We start from the raw sequence: 15,600 nt of genomic DNA on the forward strand, positions 1-15,600 counted from the left end.
TGTGTGTGGGTAGCTCAGACATCTCCTCTGCTAATGTCCTTTGCTCACCTGGCCTGGTCTGAGAAGGTGTGACACATGGGAGGCACCAGCATGGTATCTGGGAAAGGGGCTGTAGAGGGTCTCAGAGATGCAGGGAATTGTTCTCCCGGAATAGCCCAAACCTCCTTCTGAGCAAAAGGAAAGTAAATTTGAGGCTACTGTCAACTTAGATGGGCTTGCAGCCTTCCCAGCTCAGCAAGCAAGGCAAAGAGAAAGAACATAGCTTGGCCAGAGTACAGGGCGCACAGTGACAAAGGGCATCTGAGGCTCCTGGAAGCTCTTGGTTACTGGGGCCAAAAGGCCATTTGAGAGTATAGTGTGCTATCCCAGGGCCCTGGAGGTGACAATTGAGGTTCAGCATTATGGAATCCAAGGGCCTGGAAGCTTCTACAGGCCAGGGAGAGGAAACACCAGATATAAGTACACACAATGGAGCACAACTGCTTTGTTGTGGAAAAGCTTAAATTGTTTAAACCCTACTGTAGTGAGGTAAAGGCAGGTAAGCATCATTTGCTCTCATAGTGAGGTTCTTGGAAATGTCTCTGCATCACGGTTTTCTGGTAGGGTTTATTTCTAGTGGTAGAGGAGAAACAGGAAAATAGAAATGTTAATTATAATTAGTAGCAATTACTACTAACAACTTCTTACATACCACTGCTGACTTAAATGTTTATTATTTTTGCAAATAAGAACAAATCAAGAAAATGGGACTTTATGCTGATAATTCCATCAAAAAGTACTTTTATTCAACTATGCCTCTTTTAAAAGATACTAGATAACAATCAGTGGAGGCAAGGGAAAGGAAAGCTTTAAAATGCAACCCAACTGTTGTGTAAACAGTGATCCTAAGCAATACTGAAGAAGCTGTGGAGATCAGAAGGGCAGGAAGGCAAGGGGAGAGAGGAAAAGTGAAACCACTGTAAAAGGAAGAGTATGCACCTGCCTTCCTGAACTTTGACATATATCTTAAGCTGCAAATGTCCAGAACTAAGTCTTTTTTTTTTTTTTTTTTTTTTTGAGATGAGGTCCGGCACTATTGCTTGGGCTGGAGTGCAGTGGCACAGTCTAGACTCACTGCAACCTCTGCCTCCAGCGTTCAAACATTTCTACTGCCTTGGTCTCCCAAGTAGCTGGAATTAATTACAGGTGCCTGCCACTATACTCGGCTAATTTTTTGTACTTTTAGTAGAGACAGGGTTTCACTATGTTGGCCAGGCTTGGTCTCAAACTCCTGACCTCGTAAACCACCTGCCTCGGCCTCTGAAAATGTTGCAATTATAGGTGTGAGCCACCGCACCCAGCCCTAACTCATCGTTATCCCATTTCTTACCTAAGCCCCTGGTACACCATGTTACAGGGAGGAACTGTGTTGACAGTTTCAAAATAAAACTCTGGTCAGGACTAAAACTCAAGACTGCAAGAGGCTGGTACATCTGGGCAACAGAAATCATGGGAAAGAGGCAGGTCAGTGAGTATAATGACCCAAAATTAGTGGCAATGAGGTTGAGATAAATCTAGTAGAACCATACCAATTTGCATTTTAAACAGCCTTATTGAGATATAATTCACATACCACAAAAATCACCCACTTACTTAAAGCATATGACTCAATGAATTTTAATAGCTTTACAGGTATGTGTGACCATCATCATAGTCAATTTGAGATGTTTCATCTATTACAAAGAAGCCCTGTACCCTTTAGCCATCACCCTCCCATACATAAGCTCTTTATCCCACACCTCTACTCCCTAAACAACCATTAAACTAATTTGTATCTCAAGAGTGGTTCCTGCTCTGGACAAATCATAGAAATGAATACACATGTAAATATCTGGTGTTTGTGACTGGCTTTATTTACTTAATATAATGGTTTCAAGGATCAACCATGTTCAGTACCAGTGTCAATGCTTTGTTCCTTTTCATGGCTGAATGATAGTTCATTGTTTGGATATACCACATTTTGTTTATCCATTCTTCAGCTGACTAACATTGGCAATAGGAAACTCTGGACCTCTGTGGTAAGGTTCCTCTACTCCTGTCCCAGGAGAACCTGGGTTTGTAATGGAGACTCTGTAGGTCCTAATTGGACTCCAGGTGGGCAGGTGGATCCCCAATCCATGTGTAATGCTCTGTGTAATGCCCTGTAAAAGTGCACCCATCTCAGCAAGTAGGGGAGGGGAGGGGAGACTCAGGCAAGAAAATCTTACCCAGAAAATCCCAGCTTAAGGGAAGACAGAGTGGCAACTCTGGGTTTTCCCAAAGGACAGAGAAATATTCTAGAGCAGTTTATACAGGGCCAAGGAAGCATAATAGGTATAGGTGTCTATGACCCAGAGCTCAGTTTGAGCAATTCATTTAAGGTAGGATTTAGGCTAATGACTAATGTGACTGTGGAGCTGACCTTACTCAGCAATACTTCCAATATTCCAAAACCTGGAATGAATAAGACAAAGGGATAATTAGCTATTAGAGAGGGGTGGGCTGCAGGTGTCCTCTCTTGGGACAAGGGTAGTCAGTAAGGTCATGGGCGTCTGAGAGTGGGTGGGCAGGACCAGTGCACAATGGAAGTGATATGGACAAGAGAAAGGGAAACACAGGGTGAAAGAGGGCAGTTCCCCAGAAAAGGATCACCCTCAAGCCTGGATACAATGGCCCTAAATGAGAACAGACATTCCTGTTTTCATGCCCTAAAAGTTGCCTTTTGGTCCACCATGACCCCTATCCTGTATACACATAAACCTTAAACCCTAGCATCCAGAGGCAGATAAGCAGATGAAACAAAACAAGCAGATGGACAGCAGAATGACACAGCAGAGAAAAAAAGAACAGGAGGAACGTCTGAATGCTGAGTGAAGTTCAGGTGGGGGAAGTTGGCTGCTTGACAGCTCAGCTCCAGGGGAAGGTTATCTTCCCACTTTATCCCCCTCTTTCAGCTCCTCATCCATCCCACTGAGAGCTACCTCCGTCACTCAATAAAATCTTGCATTCATCCTGACAGAGCAAGAGGAGCATTGCAATCTTGGAAAAGCATTTTTATTTTAAAGTTCACCTACATCAAAAACTGCCTAAATCCGAAGGGCATCAACCTAATGGCTAAGGTCAGCATGACCATAAATCACAGATAACATTTCCGACCAGAAAAATTCCAAATCCTTTCTGACCAGAGACATATCAGCCTCGAGATAACCTTCCCTGTGGCTGGAGAGATGTCAGCCCCAAGATAACCTCCCTTCTGAACAGAGACATTCCAGCCCTGCTGTAAACTTCTCCCCTACACAGAAACATTCCATGCTTGTGAAAAGCTCTCTCGCCCTAAGAAAACAATAAATACTCTTAGTCTGTAAGAGAGAATCCTCCTGACTAAAAAAAAAAAAAAAAAAAAAAAAAAAAAAAAAATCACTCAGAAGACCCTCTCAGGTTTATTCTCTAAAATAAACCTGTCTTTGACTGTTGAGACACTTTTTGTGTTTCCTTCCTCTTTATTACACATCCTTCAAGCCTGTGTGTGACCAAATTCTTCTGGGTGAGATCTGGGATACAGAAAGCTGTCACATTGGCCCTCTGCCCTTGCAAAAAGGCAGAGGGTCCATTGAGCTGGTTAACATAATCCATCTGTGATGGCAAAGTGGAAAGAACTTTGTAACACTGGGTGCAAGCACGCACCACTAGACACTATCATGAGTCTGGAGACCAAAGTGCTGTCCTGGCTCCTGCACCTGCCTGTCTGTGTGCTCCCCCTCCTATCAGGGGCTTGAGCAGTGGTGGTGACTGAACAAGCAAGCCACACCCCTGTCACACATCCTGCGAGGAGATCCAGGAACTCTCCTGTTTCAGTTGGAGTCTTGTCCAGGACGTGAAGAAAGGTGAGTTAAAAAGCGAAACTGTCAGATCTACCTCTTTTCCAAGACCCTGCCACCTCTCTCTTTCCTGCTCTGTTTCTCTTCAGGGAGGTTTAGCCACCACATGGGACTGGAGTAAAGCCATGGGGCAACAAAAGGCATATTTTTTTTTCTGGAAGGCCCCAGGACTGAACTCTGTAGGCCAAGACCCCAGACTTCATTTAGTGTTGTTTCTTCTCTCTTCCTTTATAATGTCAAAGGCTTTACTATAGGCTGAAGTAATAATATTAAATAGAATGAGCATTTGGCTCAGCCATCAAAGATGCAAATCAGAACAAGTCATTTCCATTTTGTTCTTAAATGTGTCATCCCCAGCTCGACAGCCACAGACACGTGTGGCCCACCACATGTCCCATCCTTACCCCCTCCTGTCCTGGCTCAGGCACCTGGAGGTGTCTACAGCATGCACAAGCCGTGACCAGTGGCCCCAAGGGGCAGGAAAAGACTATGGCTGCCACCGGGATCCAGCAGAGCCAGCTGGCTGGTGCTTCCTGCCCATTGTGCAATGGTACTTTTCCTCCCCAGCCAAGGAATTTAGCCAGGTCTGAATCAAGGGAAGGATACAAAGATTAAAGGGACCCATTTGCACAAACAAGGGGTTCTTCCCCCAGGACCTTCCCCTTTTGCCTCTGAAGCTTTTTCTTTTTCACATTTTCTAAGAGAGGGTTCCTACCCACAGCACTCTGCTTATGATAGAGAAAATAATGGAAGAGTGACCTGCTGGCTGATAACTGAAAATTCAGCAGGGCTCATTTGAGACCATCTAAATAGATACAAGCAGCCCTTGAAATAACTTGTTTGTCTCAAACTCGATTCCAAGCATCAGGCTGAAGTCCTAGAAAGGAAAACTTGATTTGAGATATCCAAAGGTAGGCAAAAGGCACAATGTAAATGGGCAGAAATAATTTCTGCCAACTAAACACCCCATCTCAAGAAAGGAGGCCATGCTCCATGGCATAAATGAGGCCTCAGGGGATCAAAGGTTGTCAACAGTTGGAAAGATGGAGGCATAGGTGAGCGTGGATAATTCCTATTCTCTAGGCCTTCTCTGCTTCATGGGTGCATTGGCAGGTGGCATCTGCCAATATTGCAAGGATTTGGGGACAAAAAAGGAAGAGAAAGGGAGGATGCTCGCTTTCTCTCTCACACACACCCTGAGTTTTCTCTGAAAGAAGAGAATTGAGGGATGTCTCTATTCCCTTTCAGAATGGGCAACCAGCTCTCTTTACCACCCCAGCTTGTACTCCTTTAGAGTGTATCCTGAACCACTGGAACTGCTTTGACACTCAGAATATGGAGGAAAAATGCCTCATAACCCTCTGCATAAATTTGTGGCCTAATTATGGACTAGAATACCATTCATTTCGATACCATCTGGCAGTTGGACCTTTTCTGTAGATGGGAGGACAGATGGCCTGAGGCCCCATATGGGCAGGCTTTCTATACCTTGAAGGGCAATCCAGACCTTTGCCAACAGTGTAGGATTGATCCAGCCCTCCTGTTTTCTGTCTCAAGAAAGGCTGCAAGGGGTGAGCTGAGGGAAGTAAAGATACAAATCCTAGAGGCACCCGCAGCAAAGGAGCCAGCTCCCATCAGCCCTGCTCCTCTGGGTCCACCTCAATCTCCCTATCCAGCTTCAGCCTCTCACTCTCTCCTGGAAATCCTCACCTGAGACAAGCCCCAATCTCACCTTTGCTCTCCAATAGAGGCCTGGTGAATTTGGACCCAGTAATGTCCAGATCCCCTTCTCTCTACAAGGCTTAAAGTAAATTAAGGGGGATCTTGGCAAGTTTTCAGATGGCCTTTTCCAGTATACAGAGGCTTTACAGAATTTCATCCAAGTATTTTAACTCACCTGGAGAGACATTATGTTACTTTTGAATCAGACTCTGATAGACACCGAGACACAGGCTGCTCTGAAAGTAGCAGAGAGATTTGGGGATGAGCTTTGCATGACATATAGCATCAGGGAAGAGGGTGAACATTATCCAACTGGAAGAGAGACAGTACCAATGGAGGACCCTGGATGGGATCCCAATGGTGAGATGGGAGAATGGAAGAGGAGACACTTACAGGTGTGCATAATGGAGGGCTTACATAGGACCAGGACCAAGCCTCTCAATTATACTAACTTATCCATGATTGACCAAGGAGTTGATGAAAATCCCTCTGCCTTCTTGGAAAGGCTCAGAGATAACTTGGTAAAGCACCTCTCTATTTCCTGATTCAGTTGAGGGACAACTAATCCTAAGGGATAAATTTATTACTTAGGCAGCCCCTGATATGAGGAGTAAGCTGCAAAAAACAGGCCCTGAGGCCAGATAGTACTTTAGAGAACCTCCTGAAAGTAGCCACTTCCATCTTTTATAATAAGGACAGGGAGACCCAGGAAAGAGAGAGGAAGTACAGGAAAGAGACAAGGGCTTTAATGGCCACCAGACAAGCCCCAGAATTCCCAGGGTGAACTTGTTAACTACTACAGATGTGGCAAGAGAAGCAGACCAGCAGATGAGGGGTTTGAGCAGGGAGTGACGGAACAGGTGAGCCACTCCCCTGCTGCATGTCTTGTGAGGGAGATCAGTGAACTCTTTTGTTTCAGAAAGCTATAAGCTTATGATGTAACAACCTCCAAAGTTAAAAGGAAACAAAGCCGCTTATTTCCTACTAAGGATCATGGTGGGTAGAAGGATCAATAGACACAAGCGTCTATGCTTTCAGTCATAGGATTTATTTTGCTTTGTGAAATTGAAATCTTTAAGCCATAACAAATGAGAGTAAAATTTGTTTTCATTTTTAGATCGGACCAGTTAATGGTGAGTTTCTTGGTAATATCCTTTCTTCATTTTATGGCTTTTATTTTATCACTTGGTTACTGTTGCAGAGGAAATATAGAAAAATAGAAATGTTAAATCTTCATTGTTAATAAAAGCTATTATTTACTATTCAACTATTGGTAGAACACTTAATTAGTAAAATAAGAAACAGATTATACTGGTGCAGTCTGTCTGTAAATCAGAAAATTTATAAATCTAAATTTATTTTTCATAAATTAATTGTAATAGCTACATTAGAAGGGAATATTAAATTGATATTTATATTTTTAATTTACAGTCTCTAAACTTTACATGGATAAAAGAAAATCATCAACAAAGAAATAGAAGTAACCACAAAAAAGAAACAGAAGAAAACAGCAACATAAATACATGAAAAAATAGGAAAGAATTACTATTAAGTTTTCTCTAAGTATTTGAGGATGAAAAGAAGTTCTAAAACCTTCTGTGCATTTCCAGTGGGTTCTTACATACACTTGTTCAAAGACAAACTAACTCTTCACTCCCCTCCACTTCTTCACCCAAACCAAACCAGTTATTTCTCTACTATACAGCACGTCACCAGAAAAAGGTGTCACTAACCATTCTGTCAGAAGAGCGGAGTGTTCTTAGTTCTCCCTTTTATTCTAACCCGAAACGTCCATCCAGTCACTACTAACAGATCGGGCCTCTGTCGTATCTCTGAAAACGTTTTTGTGCTTTCCTCCTCTCCAATCCTGCCCTCAGCACATCTTGCCTATGCATTCAGCAGTCTCTTAACTGCTTCACTACTTTCCAGTCATGACTGAATCTATTTTTCCTATTTTATCCCAGTGAAATTTGTAAACTGAAAGACAAATAGTACCAAATCCCTTTCTTACCATCTTAAAAAGTACTTTACCTATGTTCTTATTCATATAGAAGAACATGTACACTTCTCATTGTGGCATACATGACACTTGTTTTGGCTCATGGTTACCTATATGGATTTTACGTCTCAGAATTCATAAACTTGCAATTTCCCAGAACTTTAGGAGGCCAAAGTGGGTGGATCATGAGTTCAGGAGTTCGAGACCATCCTGGCCAACTTGGTGAAACCCCGTCTCTCCTAAAAATACAAAAATTAGCTGGGCATGGTGGCATGTGCCTCCATGTAGTCTCAGCTACTTGGGAGGCTGAGGCAGGAGAATTGCTTGAATCCAGGGGGTAGAGGTTGCAGTGAGCCAAGATCACGCCTTTGCACTCCTGCCTAGGTGACAGAGCAAGAACTCTACTTCAAAAAAAAGGCCAAAATTTTGTAAAGAAAGAGGGCTGGTTTTACTTTTTAGCTCTGCTATTTTCCTGATGTGTATCAATACCCATATTATGCAACTGCTTTTTCTTACATTCTGCATCCAAACTGTCAGTACACTATTGGGTTATCTTCAAAACGTATCCATAAGACCACCCTTCCCACTCTTGGTCTGAAGCACCATCTTTTCTCTCCTGGGTTACTGCAATAGTTTCTCCACATCTACTCTTTCCAACATATAGACTGTTTTCAACAAAGCAGCTTTTTAAAGTGTAAGTCACGTGCTTAGAATCTGCACCATCTGGTGATTCCTCCTTTTCACTCAAAGTAAAAGACAGATGGCCTCCAAGAGTGCCAAGACTCTCCATGGGTGTTACTTCTCTGACCTCATCGCAACAGAAACCCTCTTGGTAACTCTGCCCCAGATAGAATGACATTCCTGATATTTTTCCAACATTCCTGAGTTGTGTTAGCATCATATCGTCTATATGTTTTGAAAGCTGCTGCGAAGATATTTGCATGGGTAATGCCAGGTCTATGCCTGTGTGGAATAGATTTGATTTGTAGCTGGAATGGAAAAGCTCTGTCTTCATCTCTGGGAAAGCTTGGATGTCTGGTTTTGACTTTTTGCTAGGATAAGGGAAGTAGTGTTTATGATAAGCCATTTACAATTTAAAATAAGAAAGCTTGGGCCCTGGTGGCTCTCTAATTCCCAATGATTAGTGGAAGATAAGAAAACAGATACTATTGACTTAACTATCAACAAAGTCAGGTATGAAGGAATGGGAGCTAAGTAATTAGCTTCCTGATCTCACTCTTGGTTGAATTTTTGAATTTTCTGTTTACTGTCAGTGATAGGCCTAACACATCAAATGCCATCATTTCTTTACACATATGAATTAGAACTTTGAACAAAACATATGAATGCCTATTTTATCCCATCTTAAAGATAAAAAGAATGTATCTTTCTGCTTTTGAGGGAAGGTGTACTTAACATGTTGCCTGGCATCTCAATTAATGTAAATTCCATTCCCAGTCCGCAGTCATATATCAGGCTATATTTGTTCAAGATTATGGCAATCTTAAGAGCTTGAACTCTAAAGTCAGATTGCCTTAAGTTAAACTCCACCAAAATACTCACTAAAACTATTTTTTCCTGGTAAATCAATTTATTTCCTTTTACCCGTTTCCTCATCTCTAAAATATGGATAACAATACCTATGGCAACTTAGTGAAGATCAATCACTGTAAATGTAGAGAGAGAATCTGTGTAAATCACCCAATGAGAACCTTAAATAAGGCCAAAGGAGGTGTGATTGTTTATGACTATTTACAAAATATAATCCCTTTAACATCATTTTGTTTACAAAATGTTCAATTAATCTCTAATATCAGTTAACATTAAATATTTCTATATCAGTATAAAACATAACATCAAATATTCTTCTTATCTTTGTTTTACTGTATGGTATTAATAAATAGGAGTCAAGATGATGAAATATGGGAATAATAGTTTTCTTATACTGAGGTATTGTTAAAAGTAAAACAATATTCCATGAATTATCATTTTCTTAACAATTTGAATATTTCAGGTCACCTTTAACTCTGTGACTGGCTGTTTGTACTACTGCTGTCTTCTGAGATAGATCTGTATGAAAGAGATAACATTAGAAAAAACTGTAATCTTGAGTGAAATCAAGAAAAGCTTAAAAAGCTAGATTTGCATTAATTAACCAATCAATATGTTTCAAGTGGCCAAGTGCAGGCAGAGCAGTCAATTTGGAAACAGTGGACATAGGCAAGAAGGGGTGACATCAGTTTTAAAGCCTTTGAGTCATAAAGAGAACGACCTCGTTCCTGACCAGCGTTTCATCCCCTTTTTTGCTTCAGCTCTATTTCATTTCTTACCCTTGCAGCCCTGAAACCACTTACTGTTGTAAAACAGCCTGTGGTGACCAGATTTTGTCATTTTAAACAAATGATCCCACTTGTTTATTCTTCCTTTTGAATTCTCAAATCCCTAAATATTCATGAAGCAATTTATGGTTTGCTGTGGTGTTACAGTAAAAGAAAAAAAAGAAAAGCTGTGCAGGTACCTTACTTATTTCACAAAAATATGAGCCATATTAACTTTGCACAAAATACAGAGTATTCTATCTGACTTCTCTTCCTCATTCCGTACAATCTCCTATTTTCTTACTTTCTACATATTCTATTCACAAATTTTCTTCCCTGACTATTTCTGTGGACCTTTTAGGGCACAACTGGTTGCCAATGTAAGAGAAATGGGGTTCCCTGGGAAGTCAACAGAACTTCGTAAACAATTGTTGAGAACTTGGTTTCCTATGTGAAAGGCAATGAGGCTTTACTGAATAGTTTTAATTGTTTTTAGCCCTGTAAGAACATGTGGGATACTTAGCTGACTGATATTTGAAAAAAAACAAAAAGGAAACAAATAAAAAACTTTGCTATATGCTGAGAACTTACTCAGTGTTTCTAAACGTTAATCCAATCCATCCTAGAATCCCTACTTGGATTCTGAATTGCATTGAATTCTTCCCATAATGAATTTTAAATTAAATTAAAAATCAGACATTTACTTACCTGCTGCTTACTGTTCCCGCTTTGCTCCAAAATCTCTTCATTTTGTTCCATTTAAGACTAACAATAGCAATTAAAATGAGCAAAGGTAAAAAAATGTAGAAACTGATCAAAAGACCATTGTTTTTAGGAGCAGCACGTCGTTTTGGAAACAAGGGTTCATCTTTTCCTGAAAATATGAGAGTACCTTTTTAACTATTTGAAAAATTGTACTCAAATTATACAGAATTTGAATTATAAACATTTATAACTCAAATAACACAGTTAAAGAATGAATATATTTGAATTTAAAAGTGTTATTCAGTATTCTCTCACTGGGCCCCAAAGTACATTATACATTTTGTATGTCAACTGAATACACTTATACATATAATTGACAATATACAGTCATTGACAATATATAATATTGTTGACATAAATTTATTTATAATCCCTTCATGTATACTTAATATTTACTTATATGATATAATCTATTTTAGTGTATCATATTGTTTTGTGAACTGCATTGAGTACATTTAATGTTGTTGTGCAACCATCACCATCACTCTACTTCAGAACTTTCTCATTCTACAAAGCTGAAACTTTTTATCCATTCAATATTAACCTACCATTTTTCCCTTTCCCCAGAAGAATCACGATTCTACTTTGACTCCATGAATCTGACTAACCTAGGTACTAATGGAAGCAGAACTCAGCTGCTGGCAACCACCATTCTACTTAGACTCTGAGTTTGACTCACAGAAGCAGAATTAGATAATATTTGTCATGTTCTGACTGGCTTATTTCACTTATCATAAGGTCTTCAGTTTATATCTACATTATAGAGTGTGACAGAGTTATTCATTTTAAGGATGAATAATCTTCCATTGTATGCCTATATCATATTACGGTTATCCATTTATTTGTCAATAAACATTTTGATTTTCCATGTTTTGACCATTGTGAATAATGTTGCTATAAGCATGGGTATACAAATATCTGCTTGAGACTCTGCTTTTAATATTTTCAGGCATATACGTAGATGTGGAATTCCTGGATAATATGCTAATTTTGTGTTCAATTTTTTTAGCAACCAGCATGCTGTTTTCCACAAAGGCTGCATTATTTTACGTTTTCACTAGCAATGCAAAGAGTTCCAATTTTTTCATATCCTGGTCAACACTTGATATGCTTTGAATTTTTATTTTTAATAGCCATCCTAATAGGTACAAATTGATATTTCATTGTGGTTTTTACTTGCATTTCCCCAAAGATTAGTAATGTTAACATGTGAAAAACACACCTTTTTATGTGCTTACTAGCCTTCTCCACATCTTTATATTTCCTAGAAGATGAATTAAAGTATTCAAGTACTTTGCCCATTTGTAAAAGGAATTATTTGTCTTGCTATTACTTGTTGCCCTGTAAGAGTTCTTTATATATTCTTAATATTAATCCCTCATTAGATACATATTTTAACTATTTTCTTCCATTCAATGGATTATTTTTTCACTTTTGTTAGTAGCCTTTGATGCACAACAGTTTTTAATCACGATAGTTCCTAATTTATGTTTTTTCGTTTACTGATGGTGCTTTTGGAGTCATATCAAGGAAATCATTGCCAAATTCCATGTTATTACAATTTCCTATTGTCTTCTGTTTTAACGATTTATAATATTAGTTCTTGCATTTAGATTGTTGATTCATTTTGAGTTAATTTTTGTATGTGGTATCAATAAGGGCCATACCTCATTCACTTGCATGCAAATACCCAGATCTCTCAATATGACACATTGAAATGACTGAACTTTCCTGAATGAATGGTCTAGGCATTCTTGAAAATTATTAGACCACGTATGTGAAGACTTATTTCTAGGATCCATTTTTTATTCTTTTGGAAACCTTCAGCTTTCTTACATTTTTTTGTCCAATGTGATATATCAACTATCAAGAAAGTACAACAAAGTCCTGGAGACTTTGGCCTTTCTGTCATAGTTTTTGTTGAACACGTTTGAGAATTCAGTCTTTTTTTTACTGCTTGTAGTAATATGAGGAAGACTATTGATAAAAGAAAATATTATACAATTATTAATCTGACAAATGCAAAGAAATATAAAGCAGTAGTTTAGCCTATTGTTATTTTAGACTGTTCAGGCTGTTGTAACAAAAATATCATAAACTGGGCAGCTTGCAAACAATAGAAATGTATCTTTCATTGGTCTGGAGGAAGGGAATTCCAAAACAGAGGCACTGGCAGAATTATTCTGTGGGCCTATTTCATGAATCATAACCATCTTCTTGTTCTAACCTTACATAGTGGAAAGGATGAAGGATCTCTCTTTCATCCTTTCTTTCATTAGAACACTAATCCCATTCAAGGGGGCTCTAAGAGCTCCACCTCCAAGTACCATCAAATTATAAATTAGGTTACAAGATAAAAATGTTGAGAAATGCAAACATTTAGTCTACAAAAATACTGCAATTGACCATATAAATGAAATGTCAGACTACAGGTCTTTAGATGATGATATCCTAATTTTTTTTCAAGTCAAGAATATTTTCAAGTCAATGGAATGTTTCAAAAGACAAAATGGATACATAGAATTCTCATCTGATAATCATTTAATAGGAAAACGTTCAGCAAGCAATATTTTCATAAATACCTGGGATTTCTTGCATTGTAAATAAGACTTAATAGTATTCAGTCTTCTATGGAAGATGTATGTGAACATCCATTGGATATTGTTCACAAGTGGACAAATAGTGAAGTTAAATATTTATGCAGAGTTGATTGAATGGAGTCAGTGCAGGAGTTCAAAAGCTGAGTAATTATTTTTGATGTTTATTAAAATAAACTGAAAATATTTTAATTATAGTACAAAGAGGATAATATCAGTAAAACTGTGACCATCAAAGTTGTCTTTTGAAGATGTAAATGCACACACAAAAAAAGAATCACAAAGTATAGTCACTCTAAGTTACTAAAGATGTACTTCAAGTATACCTCACAAATACAGAAAGAATATGTTCTAGATCCATGTTTGACAGCAGGAATTGTATTCAAAACACATACAGCACTTTAGTTACATATCCTTCAAAGACTAGAGTAAAATATTGAGTTTTCTGTGTTTAAATTTTTTATTGAAATTTTTCATAAAGCTGATTTTCACTATTTTTATTTCTACTTTTATAAATTTCCTGTAATATGTTTTTTAAATAAAAAAAGAGTTTTGGGCCTACAAGTTAGAGGTAACTAACAAGAGTTAATTTCAGATAAAATAGAATTCAAGACAAAGATAAACATTACAGAAATTATAGAAGCAACAATGCACCAGAAATAAACCTAAACTACACATGCAATAATGAAGAAAAAATCAAAATGAAATACAAATTAACATAATAAAATAAAAAATATATAAATATGATTAGAATTTTTTAAAACTCCTTGGCAATTGATAGAAGTAAAAAAAATCAGTCAGTTCCTTAAAAAGCATAAACTACTTTAACTCATCTAATAAGAAGGAGATAATGTTATTGTTGGTGTATTTATTTAAAAAATATTTATTTGAAGAAAATATTTATTTTAAAAACTCCTCTGGAATTAATCTCCAGACCCATATGAATTCACTGGACATTACTACCAAATATTTTTTTAAACGCTAATTTTAAGCAATCACTTCTACAATACAGAAAAGGAGTAAACACTTCCCAATTCATTTTATGATTTCAGTTTTAGTTGATAACAAAAGAACATAAAAACAAGTAGAAGGAAGAGAGACAGAAAGAGAGGGAGAGAGCGAGAGATAGAGAGAGAGAGAAGCAGGCAGACTCTCACCAACCTAGACACAAAAACCCTCAACAGAATATTAACAAATCAGATTTAGTTAAGTGCAAAAATTAATAAATCACGACGAAGGAGAATTTATTCTGTATTTTCAAAATTGGTTCAAAATTAAAAATCAATGTAATTAACCATATCAGTGGTCTACAAGGTTCATACACGTCTGTCAATACTAAAAAATTTGCAAAATTAATATTGTTAATGATAAAACATCTCAATGAATACATATTAAAGGAAGTTCTTCAAGGGATTGATCCAAGATGGCTGTTTAGGAACAGCTCAGGATCGCAGCTCCCAGAGAAAGTGCAGAGGGTGAGTGGACGCCACATTTTTATTGCCCACAGACTAGGAAATTCCCAGGCGGAGGAGCTCCACAGGTCGCCAGCGCGGCTGTTTCGGCCAGCGCGGCTGTGCCGGGTGGCGCCGCTGCTTTGCCCCGCGTGGCTGCTTTGTCGGCGCCCCGGAGCCTCGGTTCTCTGTACAAAATACACCGGTCCGGGAGCCCTTTTGGCTGGCGATTGGAGCCACGGGAAGCCGCCCATTCGTCTATTTAAAAAGGGGACTAAGCAGGGAGCCAGGACAGTAGATTCCAGGGCAAAAAAAAAAGCGCCACAAACCTCAGTGCCGCTGTTTAAGCCAGCGCAGTGAGTGGCCGCAGGGGAAAACAGACAGACCCCGGCGCCTCCTCAACAGGCGACTGGAACACCAACTTTAGAAAGGCTCTGAGGCAGGGAGCCAGGCGATCAGGCTCAGCTGATCCCAACCCCACAAAAGAACAGCAACCAGAACTCTCTGGATTGAGAGTTTCACAGTAAGCACAGCTGAACCCTGGACGGTCCAGCTTTGTGGGGGAGGGGCGTCCGCCATTACCGAGGCAGCCCGCCGTTGCCAAGGCAACCCGCCATTGCTGAGGCAGCCCGCTGTTGCCAAGGCAATCCCCCACTGCAGAGAGACTTCGCCTTAAAAGAGGCGGACCACCCTTGCCAAGGCAGTTCTAACTACACCCATATAAACAGGACTGCAGGGAAGTTCACTCGGCAGCTGGGCAGAGCCCACAGCAGCTCAGCAAAGCCTCTACAGGCAAACAGTGACTAGGCTGCCTCCTTGCTGGGCAGGGCAGCTCTGAAGGAAAAAAAAAAA

The 15,600-nt window shown here is 39.3% G+C and overlaps 1 protein-coding gene across 1 annotated transcript in view; it reads right to left on the bottom strand.

The window, feature by feature from the left end:
* Positions 1-6,784: 6,784 nt before the first annotated feature.
* Positions 6,785-15,600, bottom strand: part of LOC108310203 (A disintegrin and metallopeptidase domain 3-like) — a 73,486-nt gene continuing 64,670 nt past the window's right edge. The window contains exons 15-17 of the mRNA XM_037741575.1: positions 10,644-10,809; positions 9,637-9,687; positions 6,785-6,810 (exon numbers count right to left, since the gene is read on the bottom strand). Coding sequence (XP_037597503.1) covers positions 9,639-9,687; positions 10,644-10,809 — 215 coding nt within the window. The 3' untranslated portion in view covers positions 6,785-6,810; positions 9,637-9,638. The remainder of the gene's footprint in view (positions 6,811-9,636; positions 9,688-10,643; positions 10,810-15,600) is intronic.

This window comes from Cebus imitator, unplaced genomic scaffold (assembly GCF_001604975.1).
Source record: "Cebus imitator isolate Cc_AM_T3 unplaced genomic scaffold, Cebus_imitator-1.0 Scaffold5, whole genome shotgun sequence".
Classification (NCBI taxonomy): domain Eukaryota; kingdom Metazoa; phylum Chordata; class Mammalia; order Primates; family Cebidae; genus Cebus; species Cebus imitator.